This window comes from Fusarium fujikuroi, chromosome FFUJ_chr04 (assembly GCF_900079805.1).
Source record: "Fusarium fujikuroi IMI 58289 draft genome, chromosome FFUJ_chr04".
Classification (NCBI taxonomy): Eukaryota; Fungi; Ascomycota; class Sordariomycetes; order Hypocreales; family Nectriaceae; genus Fusarium; species Fusarium fujikuroi.
Window position 1 is genome coordinate 2,284,369 of NC_036625.1, and position 24,076 is coordinate 2,308,444.

At 50.4% G+C, this 24,076-nt stretch overlaps 6 protein-coding genes; 4 read left to right on the top strand and 2 right to left on the bottom strand.

Annotated features, from left to right (window-relative positions):
• Nucleotides 1–3: 3 nt before the first annotated feature.
• On the bottom strand, nucleotides 4–1,323 carry FFUJ_13704 (related to COG5-conserved oligomeric golgi complex; the record flags this gene model as incomplete). The annotated part of the gene is made up of 1 exon (XM_023576419.1): nucleotides 4–1,323. One exon carries the CDS (start codon nucleotides 1,321–1,323, stop codon nucleotides 4–6), a length of 1,320 nt encoding a protein of 439 aa, XP_023429569.1.
• A 1,142-nt stretch (nucleotides 1,324–2,465) lies between these two features.
• Nucleotides 2,466–4,211, top strand: FFUJ_13705 (uncharacterized protein; the record flags this gene model as incomplete). The annotated part of the gene is made up of 1 exon (XM_023576420.1): nucleotides 2,466–4,211. One exon carries the CDS (start codon nucleotides 2,466–2,468, stop codon nucleotides 4,209–4,211), a length of 1,746 nt encoding a protein of 581 aa, XP_023429570.1.
• Nucleotides 4,212–9,015: 4,804 nt separating this feature from the next.
• Nucleotides 9,016–9,327, top strand: FFUJ_13706 (uncharacterized protein; the record flags this gene model as incomplete). The annotated part of the gene is made up of 1 exon (XM_023576421.1): nucleotides 9,016–9,327. One exon carries the CDS (start codon nucleotides 9,016–9,018, stop codon nucleotides 9,325–9,327), a length of 312 nt encoding a protein of 103 aa, XP_023429571.1.
• A 2,908-nt stretch (nucleotides 9,328–12,235) lies between these two features.
• On the top strand, nucleotides 12,236–14,463 carry FFUJ_13707 (related to transcription factor RGM1; the record flags this gene model as incomplete). XM_023576422.1 has 2 exons in its annotated part: nucleotides 12,236–12,720; nucleotides 12,786–14,463. The coding sequence occupies 2 exons, from the start codon at nucleotides 12,236–12,238 to the stop codon at nucleotides 14,461–14,463; spliced, it is 2,163 nt and encodes a 720-aa protein (XP_023429572.1).
• A 1,460-nt stretch (nucleotides 14,464–15,923) lies between these two features.
• On the top strand, nucleotides 15,924–18,319 carry FFUJ_13708 (related to pathway-specific regulatory protein nit-4; the record flags this gene model as incomplete). XM_023576423.1 has 6 exons in its annotated part: nucleotides 15,924–16,094; nucleotides 16,140–16,564; nucleotides 16,611–16,926; nucleotides 16,984–17,318; nucleotides 17,368–17,730; nucleotides 17,785–18,319. 6 exons carry the CDS (start codon nucleotides 15,924–15,926, stop codon nucleotides 18,317–18,319), a joined length of 2,145 nt encoding a protein of 714 aa, XP_023429573.1.
• A 995-nt stretch (nucleotides 18,320–19,314) lies between these two features.
• Nucleotides 19,315–22,230, bottom strand: FFUJ_13709 (probable trehalose-6-phosphate phosphatase; the record flags this gene model as incomplete). XM_023576424.1 has 3 exons in its annotated part: nucleotides 19,315–19,856; nucleotides 19,906–21,853; nucleotides 22,069–22,230. The coding sequence occupies 3 exons, from the start codon at nucleotides 22,228–22,230 to the stop codon at nucleotides 19,315–19,317; spliced, it is 2,652 nt and encodes an 883-aa protein (XP_023429574.1).
• Between the last annotated feature and the right edge of the window lie 1,846 nt (nucleotides 22,231–24,076).

Consider the following 24,076-nt stretch of genomic DNA (forward strand, 5'->3'; position numbering starts at 1 on the left):
AGTTTATCGAAGATTGTTTACTACACTTCCCACCATCACAGCGACCTCTCGGTCCCAATTGACTTCCGTCTTCGTTCTAGCTTTTGATCCCGTCAATGCGCTATGTAACTGGGATCCCTTGACAACAGCCTGGCGGATTGCGTCTCCAACCGTGTTCTTATTCGTTCGTAGGGTTCTAGCTACGACACCCCCACGATTGATGATGTCCTGCACACGCGTAGCGAGACTGCTGGCCATGGTCCTCCAGAAGAATGAGGCGAGACTTCCGGTCTCAAGATGGGCGAGAAGGAACTGAAGTAAGCTCGCTTGGGTCGGCTGGCTGGAGGTGGGGAGAAGAGGGTGGGCTGGAGGCTTTGTAGTCTCGAGGACAGCCTCAAGGGAGACCACGTTTTGACACTTGGCCATAACATCGGCCAAGGCCTTATCCAGTGTTGGTAGTTGGCCCAGAGAACGAGATAATGCCGTAATGCTAGCCTGTAGCGCCGATCGTATATAGGTTTCCAAAGACTGAAGCAGCAGCCTTGGAACCCATTTGTCGGGCTTGAACCCGGTGGTTGGCGATAGCAGGTAGAGTGCTGTCAAAGCAGATGCTGTCCGTGCCTTGATCTCTTCAACTTGTGCAAAGGTCGAGGTTGACTGCACAGAGAATTCGCGAATGGTGCGCTCCGCCCGCTCGCGAACTGATCGATCGATGGGGGTTACGACTGTATCCTGCAGACTCTTGACGGCGTCCACACGGTTGAGTCCAAAGCCTTCTTCACCGGGAGCTTTACGATCAAGTACTTCTCGTAGTGACACAATTGTGTAAGCACAGCGTACCAGGGCCCGATGGTCCTCCTTGCCGGTTCCGCTGTCGAGCTCCGAATGCTGAACCTCAAGCTGTCGACCAAGCTGCAAACATCGTCCAACCGAGCGGCCAAGCTTCAGGGTCTCCCATAACCGCAGAGCGACGAGCCTAACCTCGTCTGCCTCAGCATGTTTATCAATGACCTCCTTCTCAAGCTGGCGGTAGCTGTCGTTCAAGCTCTGGATCTGGCCATCCAATTCACCCACAATGTTCTTGGATGCTTGTGTCTGTTCCTGAGTATAATTGAGCAATGGGACGGCCGAGCGGGTCGTCAAGACATCGATATGCGAGTCAATCTCTTGAGCATCGAAAAGAACACGAGATAGGGGGGTAGAGAGGTCGAGGGGTGTATCGTTGGGGTTATTGGTCGAAACAACGAGCGTATTCGCAAAGGAAGCGGGGGAGAAATCAGGGTCGAGGAAGGTCTCATAGTCGATGTACGACGGTTCTTCGTCGGCTATGATGTCTTCTGCCATGTTATATATAGACGGATATGATCTCGATGTTGGCTCTCAATGTTACAACCGTTGACAGCTGGTAATGTTGGCGCAAGCTTAAAGTGTTCAATTGGCTCTTGGTGGATGTTCTGGAAGCTTGCTGGCCTTTTCGGGCATCGCTCTCCCGCAGGTACGTACCCTTCACCTGACCATTCTGTATCTCAGGCACTTGAAAGAAGGTCTTTGGCTTGGCGGCTCGGGCGGAGCAGAATGGATCCATCTCATCGCCGCGGGGATTAAACGTGCCTACTAACCATCCGTATGCACATTACAGTAGCAGCGGTATTAGCGGGAGAATTCCCTGTGCTTGGCACAGCAACCAATGAACACTTGAGCACGGAGCTCGCTACAGTGAGGTCATCACTACATGGGTGCTAGAAGTGGATAGACTCTGATGCCAGGTAATGGCATGATGCAGGTGCTTTGAAGAGTTGAATAGCCTCGGTTCTTGGCGTCTCTTAGCATGACTTGACTGCAAATGATGCTCAAGTTACTGACAGTATCTTCTTGTTATCGATGTTGATCCTTTTCGGGAGCAATCTTCATTTCCCGCGTATTCCGTGTCACAATATCTCAGTATGAGAGAATTTCGACATGCAAAAACGGACCGCCCGGCGTCTCCACCTCCACACCCTCGGAAGTACGTACTCAGAAAAAAGATGACTGCCATCCACTCAGCCGCGAGTCGTTTCTCCATCGCAACGGCATGCCCGGCATATCCCATTGCCATCCAATCCGCATCCAACCAACGATATTTTGTTTTTCTTGATCACTTCCCTCCTGCTTCTCATCTCTTTCTTTCTTTCTTCCTCCATCTCGACGTCGTCGCATCTCTTGTTGGTTGAGATCTTCGTCGATTTGAGCCATGCCTGATGCGTTCCGTTGTTGAATCGACTCTTTTCTACTGATTGACAACCCTCTCGATTCCTCAAGGGTGAACTGCCCATATATATACATAAGCAATTGCATCGCGACAACTACCCAGCATCTGCTCGATATTCGCTCGAGTCTCCCGCTTGCGGTGTTGTCTTCGATACTCGCAACGACCGTGATACCCTTCAGAGCGCATTTGGAGCCGACATAGCACGCACGCGCCTCAACCTCGACACCAATTGCCCAGCATGAATGGCTTGATCGAGGCCTTTGCCCATATCTCGGCTCGTGCCGTAAATGAATGGCCAGAGGGTGACAAGGGTAACAGCAGCGACACCATTCTCGGCGGCGTCCACTTCAACCTCACGACCCTCAAGTACTTCAACTACACATTCTACAGCAACAACACCATCTCCAACAACTCTAAATGCTACCTGACCTTTGCGCCCTATACTCCGGCTTACGTCTTCCCGAACGGCACATGGACCAATGCCACTAAGTGCTATTCCGCGATCGAGAACATCAAGACTCGTGGTTTTGTCGGAATTGGATTCGCTGTTGCTTTCGGAATTGCTCTTGTTCTCAACCTTACTGTCCTGGCTAAGCATGGAAAACTCTACGTGCCACGCGATTCGCGCTTCTATCCCATCGGTCGTCGCTGGCAGTGGTATTGGGCCTTGTTCAGTGCGGCTGCGGCTCTTATCAGTCTCTTTGTCGGCATTGATATCGATCGATACTATCTCCAGGAATTGCCCATCACTGTCAATGTCTTCTTTTGGTACCTCCTCTGCATGGGCACCGTCGCTATGACTTGGGAAGCTGTTCGTCATTGGGGCTCCTGGCAGGAAAGGCAATATGTCGATCCTAATCCATTTATCCTGCGCGATGATGACCGTCGTTCCAAAGTTGAGTTTTGGTTACCGTTATGGTTTTACCTCTGGCTGTGGCTGAACTTTTTCATGGTGGTTCCCCGTAGCTGGAAATTCACCCAGCTACAGCACTCGGAGGAGCAGACATTGGCCAAGGCGGTCCCTGGAGCAACTAATACTCGATTTAAGGTTGGCGCCTTCTGTCTCGTGGTAGCCTGGCTCACTATCGTCTTTTCTCTCCATCACTCGATCAAGCATTATAAGCCCCGACACCGCGGTATCGTCAACCGCGCTGTTGGCTTTCTTCGATACATCCCTTTCCGCTTCTGGCTTATCATACCTCTATCAGCGGCTACCATTGCGTATCAGGCCTTCATCTCATGGGAGTTTGACTACTCCATTGTCAAGTACAACGGAAACATCCCTGTGATCTACTGTTGGGGCTTCCTGCCAACTCTGCTCATCCTTTACATTCAGTATCTCTACGGTTTCTTCAGCCCTAATGAGGACAAGAGTCTGATCCGCAAGAGACGAGAGCGTGGTGAGATGATCAACCGAGAACTTGGCATCGTTAACAAGCCTGCCTGGTGGCACCGTGTCAGGGGTGACCATCTCCTCAGCTTCAAGGACAAGCTTACTCGCAATGTTCATGAGATTGGAGGTGGTAGAGCCACCGGTCGACGTATTGAAGGAGATGCGGAACGAGACCTGCGTGAGGAGGCTTTGGCTGCTGCCAGAGATGATGATATCGAGATGGGTCACATACATCGCCCCCTGGACGCTTCCAACAACCCACGCTCTGATCGGGCTGTCACTGCTTCTATTAGCTCCAATGCTTCGCGATCGTTTGTCCAGCCGTACACTGGTAAGAATGAACGTCGCCGTCATGAGCGCAATATGGAAGCTGTCGCGGGTATTCTCTTCCCTAACAACCTCGCCGAGGACCGAGCTCGCCGTGAAGCGCAACTTGGACTCGACGGCCCCCCTCCGCCCCCTTACATGGACGGACAGGGTCGAGGTCGATCCTCCGGGCGTCCCGGATCTACCGGTCGCAGCAACAGCACCGAGACAAACAATTCCATCAATGCTCCTCCCCAACAAATCAGGAGTATGTTGGATATTTAAGAGCCGACGCGTCATGGTACTGTGAGCATTGATACTTATATGAGAAGTTTAGGATTGTTACTTCGCCCTATACTTTATTATGCTGGGCTTGATGAAGCAAAAGAATCTATTACAAGGATAGTTGGCTACGAATTTGGGGTGTTTTTCACGGGATATTCTGCCAGCCACTTGCATTATACACCAATACTGCTAGATATGACTATGTACGAAAATCAATATGTTTAATGATATACTTTTCAGATATCTGTTCTGAGTCATCTTGCACTGAATGACATGATGGGTAAATAGCTTGAATCCCGAACTGATAAGAACGTTCAATGCTTGGGTGTGAATGAGCTGGGCTTGAGAGTACGATACCCATGCTATCATGTTAAGCCTGTCTGTATAAGTAATTGTATAACAATGAAGAAAAAAAACTCACCTACTACGCTAATAACATTAATTTGATGCTCTAAAAAGTCGCGCATCTTCCTATGGTGTGTTTTACAGCAAGATACGTTAGCTATCAAACCAGGTTACCCTACAAAACCACTAACCGAACAATGGCCAGAATTTGAAAGAAGCTCAAGGTTTGCGATAAGTAATCCAATTTCTAAGTATCTGTAAGAACAGTGTATAGGAGCCACCGTATTTTATCTAAAAAGAAACCACCCCACGCTGTAGCTGAAGGTTACTCCATGTCAATCGCGGGGCAGACCATGTCGAAGCATCAACAATACGATTTGGCAAGGACCCTGGGGATCGACACTAAAACCGTCATGATGTCAGCTCTTACTACATCTGGAGTATCAGTAGCTTAGTATGCAGGATAATCACATGCGGGGATGCTCCCCAGCTGAAGGCGATAAACTACTTGGCGTTGATCGCGGAGCCTCAAAGCCAGGTCTAGATGTGAGTGGTGAGGGTACATGAAGGGTGGCGTCTAGAGGTCATCATGCAACACTTCGGGCTCCAACACACAGATAAAGTCACTAGATATGCAGAAGGAATATCGCCTCCGCAGAGGTGCCCTTAAACAGACACGGTATGAAAGCAACACTTGTTCAACAGTACGATTTACCATAACTCCCCGAATGGAGCATGGGAGGGGCAGTCAGCACGAGCACACCAGGTTGGAGGCACCGAAGAGAACCGAGAAACAGGTCTGATAAACAAAGAGATTGGACGTGGGCACAGAACCGAGGAATGATGGGCCCTCAAACTTGGGCTACACCTCTGCACAATATGCGATAGGGATAGTTAAACTTCAAGGGTTGCACAAGAAGATCGTGAATCGAATCATGAGGCTTTGACGTACATACCTACATGCAACCACGCACGCGAATGAGGATACCTGCATGGAAGGCCCATGAGGTGCATGCAGTCATGATGTGTAGCAGCCATGTGTTGAGGACAAGTCGGGTTCAGAACCCGACCCTCAAGAGGAAGCCCAACCAACTAGGGTTAGCTGCATTCAGATCCAGGTTCAGCTTCACCATCGCAGGCCAGTTGATCTGAGAATCGACTTTGAAGGTCAACCAGTGAGTGAGGCTGAGGCGATGAGAGGCATGTGGGTGGAAGATCCATCAGAAGCAGTTAAGGCCTCCGAATTTTGGGTTTGAGCATAAAAGAGCGGTGTAGGATCAAAGGCCCAAACGAGAGAGGTTAAAGACAAGACGAGACAAGTTCAGGGCAAGACAGGCAATTGCCAAGTGCTGTGGGCCTCTATCGGGCAATAGTGTTAGCATGGCCACTAGCATGTGGCTTGGAAACAAAGACAATTCAAGACAACATGAAATTGACGGTCCATGTGGAAGGTAACGAGACAATTAGAAACCTCCAAAATTCCAGGACACGGCAAAACATTGAATAGCGAGGTTGGGAAGGATGGAGGGTCCAAGGCAAATTCGAGATATCTCGGCTGGCAACACATACTCGAAATCAACGAACAGAGTGGATGGATCTCGTTGCAGGTTCAGTCAAGTCGCAGTCCCTTGCTTCACCGGTCGCCCACCTCCCGACCCGTGAGTGATATTCCCCTGCTTCTGGAGGGAGTTGTCACATGGGTGTGGTCGGAATAAGCGGACGCGGGGCTCAACTGCGTGTCCCCCAAAAAGGAGTCAGCAAATGTCGTCGTCAACGACAAGTTGGTGTGCAAGCCAGCACATGGAGGTTAGGTCAAGGGTGTAAGTGTGACATCCTTTGAGACCATGTTACTCTGGTGGATAGGTCTGTCGTCAACCTGCGCCGTGCCTTGCATTTGGTGGCATTGTTGAAGACCAGGTCAGAGGCTAGGATGAGGGCTCAGACAGTAGTTCAGGAACGATTAAGGTACCATACATATCAAGTGAGATGACTTTTTACACTGGCTGATAAGAGGGATATCGAGAGTCATTGCGCTTCACAGGCATACGCATAGTATTCGATAAATTGAAAGAGGCGCTTATTTCCTAGCAACCAGCGGTTGGAAACAACTAAAAGGCGGTAAGCTGGTCTGTGGCTCATCCATTCCTGAGGAGCAAGCTTCTGGCGAATCCCCATGTCCATGCTATTTCGGGAAGAGAATGTTTCGTACTTGGTGCCTGGAAGTAGCACTGAAGGTAAATCCATCCAGAAGCTCGAGGCTGGACAGACGTGGCAAACCTTCAGTATGGCTCGTCATGATATGTATGAGCCAGGCGGCATTGAGTTGAAGAAAGACCCTCAATGTTGATCCTCAACGCCAAGTGGAGCTGTCAAGGCTACGAGGCGCAAACGGCGGCTGCTTTAGAGGCGGCTGGTTGCGTAGTTTTAGTGTATATGCAGGTCAATTCTCGCATCTCTATCGTGATCCTTGGTAATTACCGATGCGAGAAAACGGTATTAAGCGATGGGAGAGAACTCAACTCAAGGGCGAGGTGTGCATCTGCTGGGTTGCCTGTCCAATTTTAGACCTTCCCCAGGTACCCGAAAACACTGAGACAAGCAATACCCCCATTCAAGATCTGGAGGCTGAAAGAGGACAACGAAGAAAAAGAGGCTGGAAGTCTAATGGTCACCGCTAGTTGACTGGATTGCCACCAAGAACCAAGGTACCGATGGAATTCGAGAACGGGCATCTCTTCAAACGCTGGTCCCAGAAGCTTTGCTAAATGTCCGATTTCGAGTGCTTGGCGTTGTGGGCATGGTTATCATCCTCATTTCTCAAAAGCCAAACGAACAAAGAGAGCATTAGAGAAGTTCAAGGGATACAGTAGCGCTGCTGCATCTGAGCCAATTAAAGGATGAAGACGGACAGACAGCGGCTGACAGGGTTTCTCAGATCATCGGGATGTGTCGATAGCATCCAAGGGAACCCTGAATCATGCAGGACAGCAATAGTGGGCTGCAACAATAATCGTAAGCAGTCGAATCAAATGTGACCTGCCTAAACAATAACGATATCGAGTTTGGTGGTGGATAGTGCTAGAAGATGTCTCGATTATTTTCCACCGTCAAGTACTCATCTTTTTTTGGCCGGCGACATCCCACCTGCTTGCTTATCTCTTATCGATAGACGGTCACAGGGCGCACTGATGACGGGAAGGAGGGGGACGTGCATGAGCGATAGACAGAGGGGGTGGGGTAGTTACCGTCTCTAGCTTTAGCTCCAGCTCTAAGGTACAGTACTTTATGTAAGGTAGGTACTTAGTGGAGGGGCGAGGGGTTCAACAACGATGAGACGGGAAGGAGGGGTCGAGTATTCGAGGCAGTGGAGGCTACCTTAGGTTAGGTGGCTCTGGGGAGCAAGAAGACTTCTCGACAATGCCGAAGTTCACTAGTCTTAAGATCTGGAAGATACCTGAACTGAGGTACCTCAAGTCTATTCATCGCCAAAGGCAGAGGTTCTGAGTTTCTTTCACGTCCAGTCCCCTTATATTAGCGTTGTACGTCCTGCAAGGTACTTACTTTCAGTTGAGTGTGAAGGTTCTGTCCGTACCTCTGCTTCCTAGCGGCTCCATCCAAGGAGAGAGCCTGTAAGTCACAGCTAAAATTGACAACTCAATTCAGAAGCCCAGCAAAAAAGGCGCGAAACGAAACGAAGGAACCAAACAATCACGGAACTGGCCGCCTCGGAAAAAGAGAGCATTCATGGGATACGCCAACTAACCACCAAGGACTCTAGAAACCTTCTTTAAGTTGACGCCTAAAGTCAATTTCAACCAGCCGTCCTATCGCCGACGTCTTCCAAGCCTCAAGATTACAGTAGATCGAGGCGAGAGAGACGAAGTCGATCATTGACCGTACATATGGCATTCCAGGGTTCATGGATCATGCAAGTTCCATGGCACAGCAGCGTCTTGTCGCTGCTACACGGAGAGTACGGGAAGATGCTTGCAAGATCACAGATCATCGTCCATCGGTGGACGACTAGAATCCTTCCATTCGCACATCAGGTGAGCATCTTGTGAGCCTCGAATTGTAAATGCATTCCTTTCAAGCTGCATGCGCAACGTCCAGCCAGAGCTTGCAGAAACGCAAATGTGAGCCATGCTACTCTCTCCGCACGCCTTGGCTCTGCGTCGTGCGCCTTATTTATGCGAAGAATTGGCGTGCGAGACAGAACCTTGAACTCGTCGGACAGATTCTGTTGCATCGGCTTCTACACAGTCGATTAGAGCCAGATCCGATATTGATACGATGCTTCATTGCTGTGCTCCAGCCTCCTGACGGGTTCATGTGGCCAGTAGAGCTTGGACGACTGATCGTTCTTGGCTATGGGATGAATGAAGTACCTGGTTCTTGACCACGCACGATCCACCAGGCACGCTAGATCCATCCGCAAACATACACCGCCGTGAGATGCATGCAGGCAAACACTTTGGAGGCACCTGCTGTTGGGCCTGCATTGAGAGAACCAGTGTGCTGGCAATTGACCCTCAGTGCGTCATACGAGGTCAGCATTGAGTTTGTCCTGACTTGTACGGCATCTTCGGAATCAGTGGCCAACCTCTTCCTCACGCTACGAACTATCAAATACCAGCTCGAACTCCACAACGACCGTTACCTGCTACCGAGATACACCCATGCGTATTCTGATTTGCGACATTTCACGTCATTGCTTGCGCCCAACGGCGCCAGTGCGATGTATGGATCTCGTGGACCTGTCGAGTGGTAGACCTTTCATACTGGAGCCATCAAAGCGACAGTGCCTTCCAATTTATCAGACCGCGATATTGGAAGCGAATAACGACGCAGCAAAGACATGTTCATCATCGGGACAGATGGGCTTTAATTGAAAGGGTTGCATTGTGCTTTGATATAGCTTGACTCCCCGCACGATGTTCATCATCGACCTGAATCTCAAGCCCACCGACCTACGGGATCCAGGCACCATTGTTCATTCCCCTGCTCACCTATATAAAGCTGAGAAAAAGTGACTGTGTGTTAACGTTAGGCACGCGGGGAGGGGTCTGTATCAGATCACATCGCATGGGTAAGCCGGCTGCATCCAGATGACCTGCACTGACTGGGTGACGATGAACAATCCATTATTGCCTCCCAGTCTGCTCGATGTCGCTTAATTGGATCATGCTTTCGAAGTATGCCGCTACAAGCATGTCTATGGCAACTGAGAATAAGGATTTGGGCAAACTCCATCTGAACAGTGGTGGAAGCCGGAATCGTGTTTGTCGTTGTAACAAATTTGTGGACTTGCACGGAGCAAGTTCAACGCCAAGCCCCCGACACGGCCCCTTGCGGCTGGTCGGTCAGGGACGGCTTCATTTCGAGTCAAGCAAGCACAGGTTTTTGGTTCAACATGCAACTGGCGCGAGGTTTATTTTTACCATCGCACAGCTGCAGTTTTGGGGTCCCTGTGGGTGAAAATCATCAAAGCGCTGTCTCCAACCCTCATTGACATGGGCCCTTGATCCACCCAAGGCTGAGGACCCAACCCCTCGCACGCATGCTGGCTCCTTCTAAGTTGACGATATTATCGCGAATCCTGTAAGTTGGGTTTGTACCCTAATCCAGAGCATGAGCAGGACTGGCTCACCCACAGGCTTTGACAATGTGCTTATACTCATGCTTAAGATACGTTGAGGATTCGATTCACCTGGTATTAGGAAAGTTTTCTAAGACATGATTACCTAGGAAGGTATCACCTAGAGGCTAGGTGCTTTTCAGCGACCTTATCATCCTTGGACAGGCTGGTCAACTGTCAGCTTGCTTTACCACTAGCTTGCAGCTCGTTGGTTGATCAAGCTGCAGCGCTTGCAGGGTTATACCTCGCATGGGTGACATCAGGTACATGCTGGCGCTATGTACCTGGCCCGCCCCCTGCTCAGCAGTGCAGGTGACCTGTACCTGGCGGCTCTGACTGGCATGAGTTGGTGTTCAATGTGCCCTCAAGATAGAATTATTCAGCAAGGTGTTGTGAAACGACAATCAGTCCGCATGCTGCTTGATGCCTCTGCTTGGAATTGGACCCGCGGGCCTGGATACTACGGTTAATCAAATCGTTCTGACTTGCTGCAATCCCACCCACCCACCTCGAATACAGGTTTTTTGTGCCCAACAGTCACCGCTCAGGAATACGGATACTCCCAAGCAGCATCTATCGACTCATCCTGCAACTGCAACCCGCTCCCCACCAAAGCCGGCGGTGCCTTGCCCTCCACTGCCAGGGTTTCCACGAGACGAGACGAGGACGAGCTGTGGTCGGTCGCAAACTGGCAAAGCGGAGAATTATGTTGGCGCCGTTTGAACCGAGACCAGAGCTCCGCGCCCAGCGCAACTCAACATCCACGGGCCTCCAGTGCCAGGCTCGGTTTGCAGCCAGATGGGGAACCCTAGAGAATTAGGTTCCTGTCGGACTTTGGACCTACAGTGATCCAGGTCAATGAGCATGAAAACAGTGAGCACGACGACGTGAGGTGGCTGACCTCTAGATTGATTGGTCGGGCAACGCAACTAACAAAGACTCTGTCTTAGTGCAAGGGAACAAGAGAGTTAGGCGACTCCATCCTGCCTCCATGCATCCATCCCGGATCCGGACTCCACAGGCAATCGATTTGGGGCGGAAAAGCAACCATAGACATACATCATCGCCACGCTTGCCCCTGCGGCCCTGCCACTTTTTCCCTCTCTGCCCCTGTCTCGACTCACCAGTTTGCGACTGTCAACCTTTTTCCCCCTTCTGCGTCACGCACGTTTTGGTTCACGTTGTTACTGCAGTCTTTGTATGCAAGCAACACACATACAATACAGTTTCGATTTTGACTTTCTCGGTTGTCCCTTGATGAATTCAAGTTGCAACCACAAAGGATCGCCCTGCAAGTGACGAATTATTCCGTCGAATGGGTTTGACTGCATCACTTTCGCAGTCGCTCAAAGAATAATTATCAACTCACCTCAGTCTGGTCTGTGCCACTCTGCGGATCTAGGCCCTGATCTTGGCTGGCTTGCATCACCACTACGCACGCCTCCCTCCCCGCCGGCATTTCTACGTACGCTCTAAGGCGGGCCCTAGTTAGCAGGTCGTGGGTACTGTAGGAGCCTGAGAACGCCTCTACTCATTCTCTTACAACACGCTCCCTGTTTCTCCATCCTCGTTGTCTCTCTTCTTGACCCCTTACATCTATCCCTCTATCCCGTTGGGATCCGCATTCTGCCTCGACTTGTACATGTTCCTTTTTGTGTGTGCGTGTCTTGTTGCATCCTGACTCCTCGGACTATTACTTCTTATCTCCATATCCCCTCATCGTCGGAAGGTTTTCGTCTTCTACAGGGTTGCCTGTGGTCGTCATCACCCGCTTCGCGATTTCTACCAAGTCGTTTGGCCGTCTTGCTGTTTTCTGTCAGTGAGATTGTCGGTACATCCAAGTGAAAACATTGCAGTCTCGACAGCACATATAGCGGTGCATAACGATCACCCGACCGAATTCTCGTACCTGTGTGACCAGGACGTTGCACCCTCCGGGCATCTCTCTCGCCCTTTCCCGAGAGGCGGATCCGCGCAACGGTAATATCGTCACTAATATCGATAATACTGCTACCAGTATCAATTTCGAACTTTTGTCGCCATGGCGGCCGCTTTTCGTCCAGTAAATTCCCCGCTGGCCATGACGGTCTCTCGCGAAGACGTCATGGGTTCATCGACCGTAACTCCTCGACCCAACACAGCCCCTCATACACACTCACAAATACCTGCCGACGATGGTGCGACTCCAACAAGGGCAACTTTCAACCTAGCTAGCCAGAAGCCACTGCCATCCAGTCCCTTCCCGCAAGGAATACAGATGCCTGAACAGCCACCCAAACCAAAGATGCCTCGGCGTCACGACTCACGACATTCGACTAAATCAGGAGACTCGGGCGACGTGGATATGGACGATTCCGATGGAGAGACTGGCACCATTGAGGATGGCGCTGGATCTGACGATGAAAGTGTTGGAGCAGACGGACCCAGGTCAGGCAAGAAGAAGAAGTCGCAGCGCTTTTATTGTACAGACTATCCGCCTTGTAATTTGAGTTTTACGCGGAGCGAGCATCTTGCCCGGCATATCAGGTTTGTGGTCTTCCTTTGTCGCTCGACCCGACTTGGTTTGTCGTAATGCTGATTTATATCAACAGAAAGCATACAGGAGAACGCCCATTCCAGTGTCACTGCTCTCGTCGCTTTTCAAGACTCGATAACTTGAGGCAACATGCACAGACGGTCCATGTCAACGAGAACATTCCTATGGACTCGCTAGCTGCAACTGGGTCCCGGTTTCAACGGCAGATGCGGCCCGATCGAATTCGGCAAGCCGGTAATCGAGCCAGAGCATCGACCGGTGGTAGTGCCGGCGGTCCTCAGAGGGGACATTCCAAATCGCTCTCTACCTCGAGTATCACCAGTGTCAGTTCTGTCGGTTCGGCTTACAGCGTTCAAGATGCCAGACGGCGACCGCCTCCTTTGGTGATGGCAGACCCTCGCTCGCGATTGTCTTTGGAATCTTACCGGAGTGCTATGGAGGGGTCTTACCCTCACTACCGACCTGCTTCTCCTAGTGATTTCGGAACGCCAACTTCATCTACCTTCTCAACTGGGCAGAGCAGCCCTAGATGGGGACCAGGCGTTTCTTCCCCAGCAACATCGCACTCACGATCGCACAGCATGTATACCTCTGGAAGTCGAACACCAGGCCGCCGCTTGAGTGTTCCAGGGAATCCATTTCAATCCCCCGGAGCACCCGGGGGGAGAGCGATGATGTTTGGGCCTGGCCCCGCTAATGCTTCGAATGTGGGTGCTCTCCCGCCAAACAGTAACGGCATCCCTCCATCCCCAACTCCTTCATCGACTTCTCAATGGTCGCGAAGGGAGTCACTATCAGAGGGAGACTGGCGCCGAAGAACGTGGCATCCAGACAGCCGCAATATCAATGGGAACCCCAGTCAGCTAAGCTCTGTTGTGAACCAGTCATCTGTCCGTCCGAACCCACCACCACCGATCGCGAACCCTTCAACCTCTCAGTCGTCCTTCCGCCTGCCCGGTATTGAGTCGTTCGACCCTCTCCCACCTGCCACTCCACCAAGGCGACAGCCTTCGCCCATGATGGTCGACCAAGAGCCTCAGATTCGAGCCTCTTATCAACCTCATCTCCCCGAAACCCCGATGCAGGACGAGAGACGAAATCTCAACTTGTACGATGCGAGCCTTCAGAGAGGCCTCAACCGCCTTGATATCAACCACAGTACACCACCTCGTGATAGTGCGGGTAGCTGGGCTTCCGAAGCAAACCAGGCTGTTCAGGCTCAAGCCGAGCACGTCCGGCTCAATCCTCCTACTGTTCGTTTCGAGGAGCGGCCTCCGGTATACCAGGGCCCCAAACCTCCTCCTACCTCAGCCCCACGATCTCTCCATCAACACACAGTTTCGGCCCCATCCATTACAACTTCGAGAGAAAATAAGCGTCGTGGATGGTATAATGGGCCCGTTTCCGTTCACAGAGACGGCCGACCTCCTCAGGAGCAGCAAGATCCACGGATGGCTCACGTGGATAGGATGGTGCATCCGAACTTTACTGGCTTTAGTGGATTTCCTATCAAAGAAGCACCACTACACCCTCAATACCAGCAACCACCACAACAGATACCCCCGCAGAATCAGCAACATCCTCAGCACTCCCAGCAGCAACAACACCCGCATCAACAGACCCAGCAGCAACAGCAACAGCAGGGACGACCTGGCAGCAACGGCTCTTTAGGCCGCCTTGAGGCGTTAGTTGCTGTTGCAACAAGCGAAGGATCTACTGCCGCAGCATATTGAGCTGGGCTATGCCTCATCCACTCCGTCGTTCTCAGACGACAATGATTTGACGACTTATGACCTATTCCCTTGAACCAGCTTGTCTTTTCTTCTATACCTGGCAGCGGAGACGACGCACGTTGCGGGCATGATCCTTTGCATGATACACGACCATGGAATTTTCTTTATCTCTTTTGGTACAACGACATCCCTACTCTGAATTCACTTGGCTATTGGTTCAAATGGCAGCATTCAACAACATTCTACCGACATCGATATCTGATTCGAGGAACCGACATTCCTCCAACAATCTGAAACGTCTGGCCCCTGGGAGTTTGCGAGACAAGCTGAGCTTGTCAGGTGTTTTTCTTGCCTTTAACAGCTTTTTTTATTATTACTTTTGCTGAGGGTGTCTCGGCTTCCTTCTTCGTTTGGTTAGAGCATGATCTGTAACGGTAAAGGAAGACGTCATCCGTCGGCGTGATACCCTGACTTTGTTTGCATGAAGCGACATCAGTACATGATTTGGCCGTGTATGAACATCACGACCTCCTGGTACATCTTGCAGTGATGCCAGGGTTGGATTTGTCGAACGCCGTTGCGTCATTGTTGGAATTCTTGGGGCTAGACTCAGGTGGTATTGTGAGATGAGTTGGTCATATTTGACGCTTGTGTCGTGTCGTAGGGTTGGAGGATGGGTTTGAATTTGATACCCCGTGATTTGAGCGGTTTCTCAGTTCTTGTTTCTGTTGGCGTTTGTCAGGTTGCTTGATTTAGACATGTGTCTCAGGATTCTCACGACCTTTTCATTTATCAGGGAGGGGTTGGTTTGGCAATGGAGTCGCGGCTCTGTTTACAGATTGATGATGAGGGGGCCTGGTGCTTTTCTTGACGTTTATGATGATATCTATAGTTTTATACAGCGGTGAGATTGCTCAGACGTAGAGCTGAGATATAATGCAAACTGAGTTAAAATTTGATCTTGGGCGGATTCTAATGTGACCATGATTCAGAACACCCGCCGTGATATAAGGTAGATATATCGATAGACGTTGGTGCGGACATGTTTAGTGAGGATCCTTATATCCGGTGTTAGTATTACATGAGTTGAAAGGTCGATCACTACCAGGTCAGTGGCGGACTTGAATGGATCTCAATAAAGCTCACATTCATTCGCTTGTCGAAAACTCCGGGGCCGAATAGGGCAGATGTGACGTAGCATATACATCATATATAGACGGAATGTCGTCGAAGTTACAGGGCATGGGAAGGACAACAATTCTGAATACCTTGAAGCTTAGGTATTAAGTCAGAACCTCTTCATATCATGACCATAATTCGCCTCTTGATTTGCCCAACCGTGAGTCGTTAATTGTCTGCTTAGTCCTTCCAAAATGCCTGTCGCTGATCGCTGAGAGCACCAACCTCTCGCCGCACGAAACATTGTCACCCTCAGCTCCCACTCTCGTCTGCTGATAAATATGGATGATAAGACACCCTCGTCGTCGTCTTCTGCAGGCCGTCTTCGGACTCTTCTGCCAGGCCCAACTCGAGAAGGAGGCTCACCCAGGCCTCCACCCAAGCTGAACATACCCAAGAGAATATCCGTCAAGACTGCATGCCAGGCTTGCAGACAACGCAAAGCCAAGGTTGTAGGAGCTTCTGTGCCAAGATGGGTAGCTTACTGACTTCAATAGTGCAATGGTCAAAGGCCAAGGTGCTCTGGCTGCATCACTGCTGGCAGAGAATGTCACTATGCCAGCAGCCACTACGAAGCCGAGGTTGCAGCAATGAAACGAAAGCACGATGAACTAAAAGAAAGAATCGCTGATCATGAGAGTCTTTACTCTTCGCTCAAGACCAGAGAGCCTCATGAGACGGACGAGATACTGCGGAGAATTCGAGCCGGAAAGGAAGTCAAAGGCGTGACTGAGGACCTTCAGGGAGGAACATCACCCGCTCCGACGTCTCGGAAACAGACAAATCCTCTTCTACGAAACAATAGTGACAATACTTTAGGCAGCGCTACAACGTCCGGAAGCGCCAGCTCGCCAACATTCTCAGCAGCACGCATGAGCCTTTCCCAACCCCAACAGCAAACAAGGACCAGACTCACAGCTTTGTGAGTACACCAACAAAACTTCAAACACCTGTCTAATATTTTCCAGAAATGAACAGCCTGGCAGCCTATTTGAGAAAGCCTGGCGAGAACCTCAGCTCAGAGCCTCTGACGACTCTGCATCCATTGATCTCCAAGGGCATACACTCCCTTTTTCGCGATGGACCAACGTTATCCAAGACGACAAGCTTCTAAGCCACTTACTACTGTTGTTCTGGACGTGGGACACATCATGTAACCGTATCATCGACCGAGCTATCTTCGAAGATGACCTAAAGAACCTCAACCCAACGACACAAGGCGTGCCCTCAGCACTGCGATTTTGCTCACCATTCCTCGTCAATGCCATTTTGGCCGTTAGTTGCGTATGTATGCTTTACCACCCCTTTCAGAATCTCTGCAGACTAAAACCACGGCTATAGCTATATACGACGAATCCGATTACATTCAGCATACCAGATGAACTCAGCACCCGAGGAAAGATATTCGCCCAAGAAGCCATCCAGTGTCTGAAGCAGGAAGACACAAGGCCTTCATTACCGGTGGCACAGGGCCTAGCGCTTATGTACGTGTATGAAGGCGCCCTAGGCAACGGAGAAACGGCGCTCGAGTTCCACAGGCTTATGCAGTCACGGTACATGGCGCTGAGACTTGATGATATTTATCGTTCTACGGATACTGCTATTGCGGGATCGAGACAGAGAGCCGAAGCACATGCGTTGTCTTGGATACAATGGGGTTTCTATGTCTGGGACTGGTAAGTAATGTGCTCGCGCCGAACCAACTCGCTGACACGTGTGCCTCAGGAAACCAATGCACGGTCTATGTCGTCGTCTCGTTATCAAGAAGCCTGCACGAGCTAAAACTTGGCAAGAAGAAAACTCGCCGGTGAATAGAACGGAGAACCCGGAGTATTGGTGGTTCTCATATCCTGTTTCCGTAGCACCCCAGCGGTTGATGAAGCGTGAGATATTCGAGGCCGAATGTAACTTTACCGAAATCACAGAGCAGGTTCTCGAGTTCCTTATCCCTTTAGAGCAGGGAGTTTCACCGTCTCGAAATGCCGGACGTGCTGCAGAGTTGTACTTTAAAATCATGGAGTGGAAGTTCTCCTTGCCTGAAGAGCTAAGGGCTGAGAATGCCGTTCTGCCTGCTGCTATACTACTACAGTAAGTCTTGTACAGGATCATGCAGAGTATTATCGGCAACTGATATGCATCTAGTCTAAGCGCGGATCTTGTAGTAATCAGCATTCTTCAACCCTTCGACCATATTCCCAAATCCGTCTTCGGCCCCTTTATTCCACGTCTAACATCTTACGCCCACGCAACACACGCCATGTCAACGATCTGGCACTTCCGCGCTCTATACACGATCCACAACGAACACTGGCTCATCCAAGCATGTTCCGTCTGTGCTTTAAAAGTCCTTTTCGCCATTGAGGAGAGCCCTATCCAACTCGAAACATTCACAAAAGCGTGCCGAGCCCTCATGGAGCTTCGAGAAGCGTTCCCTGTGGCGGAGGAGGTCATTTACTCTATTGAATCGGTGGTGAAGAACAAGAAGGTGAATCTACCTTCGTATGCGAGGGAGTATATGCCTAATGGTGCTGGAGACGGTGCTGGGGACTTGAAGGGTGTCAGGGTTAGGGATCACAGCGTTATTGTTGAGAAGGCTGGTTCTGATGGGAGTGAAGATCGGTTGACTATGACAGGCCTGCTTTCAACATTGATTCCTAGTGAAACGGGACTGTACTAGTTCATGTAGACAAGTTGCGTGTATGTATATCTAGATAGACAGGTTGGCGTTACCAGATAGAGCATGCAGATCTTTGTTCTTGGATATATATTGCGATACGTTTTAAAGCAACGAGAGTCTGGTTCGTAAGTCTCTTCACTAGACCCAAGTACTTCAAACTTCCAGCAAATGCGAATCATCCAATTTGATCTCGGCAACGCTGTCTACTTTTCTGATCTGACATTATTCTCGTTGAACACAATCTCCCCGTAGCGTGATGGGACTGCTCCCGTCGTCTGTTGATGAGCCTCTTGTTCATTCTCGAGGCACCGACGAAATCCGCTACGGTCATGCCCGAGAACAATAAGATTCAGGGGTAAGCTCAAGCAAGTCACCGCAAGTTGGCACCTTCGTCAAAGTCTGATACTCCATCCATGCTCAGATAGAGAAAGATATGAAATTTCAACTCTTCTGGCAGCCTCCACTTCTGAACGCATCCCTGAAGTATCGATGTATCGTCAACGGGAAGCTGGTGCTCTCTCATAAAAGCCTTGCTGGATTAATCGATACAAATCAGTGATAGTTCAGTTTATGGCCATTGTTACCAACAAATGACTTTAGTGATTTTAGTGGTTTATATCACGATGTCGAGTTGACGTTGGATTGAGTTCCATTCTTGTAAATTGCAGCGGTACAATGTTTATACAGGTCGTGAACTTGGGCCATTTCATGAACATCGATACAGAAGCTCATACGATACTCAACATCGGTCAAACATACAGCACTGCAATCCACAGATTTGTCAACTTTCAACTCATTATCATTGGCATGTATGATACTAATATCGTGAACGCTAAGAACTGTGTCCTTCGTGCACGCCTCCACGCTATCTTCCCCTTTTCTGTATACTACCCTTCTTTGTCTTTCATCACTGTCCGTTCCGTACGCCCACCGCCTGTCTATCTTGTCTTCGTCTTGTCCAAAAACGCCTGGAAAACCCAATTCTTGTTCCGTCATTACCGCTCATCATTGGGAATATGTCCCTCGACAGCACTCAGCGCCCCCAGATTCACCTCGCCGAGACGTTCTCCAACATCCTGGACACCGGCGAGGAGAGCTACGCACTCGATCACATCCTCTGGTTCCAGGAGATGCGACTTGGCCAATGTGACCTTTGTGCTCGCTCCGACGGTGACTGTGAAGACGTGGTTGGCATCCAGCACAGGGCCCGAAGCGGCATTAAGGCTTCGGAACATGTCCTCATCCGTGAAGTCGTCACCCATGCATAAGGCAAACTCGAGGTGCCCAGACTTGTCTTCAGACTCAGTGCTAGGTGTGTGGTACATGGTAATGAGGCGCTTGGCGATCTCGCCCTTGTTGATAAACGTGGGGCGGACTTCGATATTGGCCTTACCAGGCATCACCTCGACATCCCATTTTGCGCCAACTGTCGATTCGAGCTCCTTGTGGCACTCTCGTGACATGTGAATGCCTTGCTCGGGGTCGGCCAACCTGTAGTGCCAGGTCAAAGCACATCGCTTTCTCTCGATAAAGGAACCTTTTTTACGTCAGCGTGCGTCAAGTGGAACATGTGTCAAAGTACAAACCTTGAACCCTGTCGGTATATTTCTGGAAGACCTCCATCACCTCAGCCTGCCATCCCATATCGAACTTCTCTGCGAGGTTCTCCCACTCATCTGAGCCGGGGTGCTTCATAAAGCTGCCGTGCTCAGCTGAGAATCCAAGACGTCTGTTGTTGCCAAGGTGCTGCTTCAAGAAATCTTGATCTCGTCCCGAAATGATCCACACAGCATTCTTGGGGTCTGAAGCCAACAGGTCAAGGGTGTGAATAAGACGCTCCGAGGGCACTGCAGCACTAGGCTCGCGCACGATGGGCGTCAGGGTACCGTCGTAGTCGAACATGAACAGACGTTTGTTGGCTGAGCGGTATTGAGTAAGAAGAAGAGCTCGGTCGAGTAGAGGAGTGGAGTTGGCAGAGCTGCTGTCACCAAGAACATTGTACACCTTGCGGATGAACTTAGTGATCCAGGACTGCACATTGTGCTCAGTAACGTGTCTGTAGAGACGAGACTGCATCTCTTGTCGCTTGTCTTCGGACATGGTGAGAGCAGCATTTATCTTCTCAGCAACGCCACTGAGATCCCAGGGATTGATGTGGATGGCATTTCTGAGACTGCCAGCGGTACCACTGAACTCTGAGAGAATGAGAGGAGCATTGCCCTCCTTCTGGCAGATGATATACTCTAGACTTGTGGTGTTCATGCCGTCACGCACAGAAGTGATGAGACCAATGTCACCGGCACGTAGAAGAGCAAAGTACTCGTTCTGGCTGAGGTACTGTGGGTAGTGCTGAACGGGAGAAAAGCCCAGGCTTCCGTACATGCCGTTGATGCGCATAACAAGCTCATTGACACGGGTCGCAACCTTCGTGTCGTCCTCAAGATCCTCCTTCTCTGCCTCGACGCTAGTGGGCGAGGTGACCTGGATGAGAACAACCTTCTCACGCCACTCAGGGTACATCTCAAGGAAGCGCTCAAAAGCTTGCAGCTTCTGGGCAACACCTCTGACACTATCCAGACGGTCACGTCCGACAATGATCTTCTTTCCGCGGTAAAGCTCGCGCAGTGCGTTATACTTGGCGGTCACGGCATCGGTCCATGCGTGGCTTTCAACCTTGGCAGCGTCAATGCCAATGGGGAAGACGCCAACTTGGACGCGAGTTCCATAAGCATCAATTCCGAGAGTATCAGAGGGGAATCCAAGGATTCGCGTGCAGCAGCTCAGAAAATGGCGAGAGTAACTGTATGACTGGAAGCCGATGAGGTTTGAGCCCAAAACACCCTCGAGAACCTCCTTTCGTCGAGGCAGACAGCGGAGGAACTCGCTACTGGGGAAGGGAGAATGCAGGAAGAACGAGATGTACATGTTAGGTACTCTCTGTCGCAGCATGCTGGGAAGCAACATGAGGAAGTAGTCATGAATGATGACGATGTCGCCAGGCTTGTAGATCTCGATGATCTTGTTGGCGAATTTCTGGTTCATTCTATAGTAATCGGCCCATTGAACACGTTCGCGGCGGCCGTCGGTCGGCTCATGTTGCTTGTAGTGGAGGAGGGTGTAGAGATCGTGCTCAGCATAGCGTCGCCAGCGGGCCTGGTCCTTGAGAAGGATACCCTCAGAAGTGGCCTCGGATTCATCCGAGAGCCAGACAGGGTAGGTGCGGATGGTCTTGTTGTGTGACAAACGGTACTCGAGGCGGTCTTGGTCCTCGCGGGGCACCCAGAGACCATCGACTGGAGGAGGAGTCGGTAGGCGCGCGTTGCCGTCAATGGGAACGGGTGCGGAGAGGGCGTTGAGCGATGTCGCACCAAAAGTGTTTGGGGCGGGCGTGCCGGGTGAAGAAACGACGTCATCAGTTGGAGCGTCGATTTCGCCGGTCCACGCGACAACGGTGTGATTCCATGGGGTAGCGTCGGAGGAGAGGTATGCGAAGGAATCAAAGAGAGCAGATTGACCGCGGCGAGATTTCAAGTCCTGTAGTGAGAGCAAAAGTTTAGCTGAGGCTCGATTTTTCATGTGACGAGGGGGAGGGGAGCTGAAGCTGGCAGGGAGGGAGCTCCTCTGTAGCTTTGGTTGGAGAAGAGGGGGGAATGCAAGCTAGAGAGTGAACCCCAGTAGCTGATAGTGATACGAGATGAAATGTTGAGGAAGCGAAGCGAAGCGAGGTGAACAATTAGTTAGTTACATACCCAATCACCGCCTTTTCGATAGACGAAAGAATGCGGTGTGTTGAAGGTAGCCGAGATAATGTTACCGCTCAGAGCCAAATCAGGGTTGGCAGCTCGAATCTCGGACAAGGACTCGCGGCGGCGCAAGTTGGGCGCGCCAGTGGTTTCACTGGAGGTTGCCATTTTCCCGGTCAGGGTGCGATCTGAGAATCAGGCTCGGGAGAGGGATAAAGAATTAAGGTGAGGAGAATCGTGGACGAGGAGGTGTCAGCTGGCGTCTCCTTTGGGGTTGTCTTGTCGGAGCAAGGTGATCGCCGTCTGTCTCTCGCGGGGAGTTTAGACGATGGAGTAATGCGCGCGCGTATTCCGTGATTAAGAAGAAGCGGAAAGTGATGGGATAGAATAGAAGAAGGATATAGCTGGGCTATACAAGCTGCGCGAAGCAAAGAGTGATTGGGTTTGTGAGATGAAAGAAGAGAAAGGTTGTGAAGTTATGGCGGAGGAGGGATGAATGGTTAAGGTTGAGCGGGACTAGGAGGGAGAAGCGAAGGGGAAAGAAGCGATTCTACAGGCTGGATAAGGTAAGAGTAACCTGGGATACAAGCAACGGTGACGTTAGCTGTATCTGTTCTGTCCCCAAGAAGATGGGACATAATAATAAGTCAAGTCAAGTCAAGGCACGGTCTGGTCTAGTCTTAAAGTCGGGCCGGGCGGTTTCGGCGACTCATCGTCGTGTGTTGCTATGCCCATCCATCCAGGCGGGAACTGCTGTAGTGTCAGTGACTGATGAATGAGGTGGTGGGGCATTTCTCTGCTGTAAAGGTGCCTTGCTTTTTGCGGGCATACCACTAATGGATGTAAAAATGGCACATGGTGACTTTTTCTGAGGCTCAGTACTAACCCAACGTTAGATAGCAAGTTAATAAAATCGCAAGCAATTGAACATGTCTCGACAATTTGACCGTCAAACTATTCATAATTCTACTTCCAGCGACTTCTCCAGGTCTATCTACCCCAGAAACTAAGATCTCTCCATTTTGTCACAGTATCATGAGCCCTCAGCACACCTTCTGGCTCACGCGCCGGAGCAAAATTCTTAAAGGCCCGACAGCTGCCAAGATGCCTTGACTTGGGTCGTCAACTCGAGTGAACCCAGATAGCCAGAATATGGCTGCCGATCAGGTACAGGTGAACATTCAATGGCTGAAATAGGTAATCTAGCTTTGTCTATCAACACGCATGCTGTAGGTATAGTAGACAGACGACCAGCGTTACATTGTCTTCAACGTCGATCCTTTGATTACACCAGAATGTCGTGATAACTCTCGCCATGCAAGTTGCTTTCTTGTTAATCGAAACTCTCGTTTAGTGAGTATCGCTTCTGTAGACCACCTTTTATATCGGATCATATAGAAGGTGATAGAATTAGATATCTGGTGCCTCGCATGGCGTTTGTTTCCATGTGACCGTGCGTGCCATGAGTTGGGGATAATGGCGGGGGAGGGGTAATGAAAGCAATGCGGCCGACAAACACCATCTATTGCTTATTTCAACCGTTCCCGCAGCTGAGAAAGCATTGGCAGCACTGACTCAGCATTTTGAGTTGCTGATGTCTAGTTATATATGTATCTTTATTCAGCTTGCCCATCCTCTCAGCATTCAAGCCTACTAAGGCTGACTGTCGACGAAGGTTTCTTCGTAAGGTCAATCAAGTGGTTGCGATATAGCTTTTCATGATCTCACGATACCCTCATGGATTGAGGTCAAAAGTAGATCATGTATTCTGTGTTTATGCCCCTTCCAACTCAATTACCACGCTCAATCCAGTATCATGAAGCTCATCTGTTAAAGGATCGCCAATTCTAATCATCATCGACAAAATCCACTTCCACGATCGATAAGATGCTATTCAAAGGTCTCCACTGTGTTAACGCACCAACGATAAACAAGCAATACGGCACAGGCGCCAGTAATTGTGCCCCCAGAACAGGCCGAACCAAACAAAAGACGGTGAGACCCCCTTCGACGG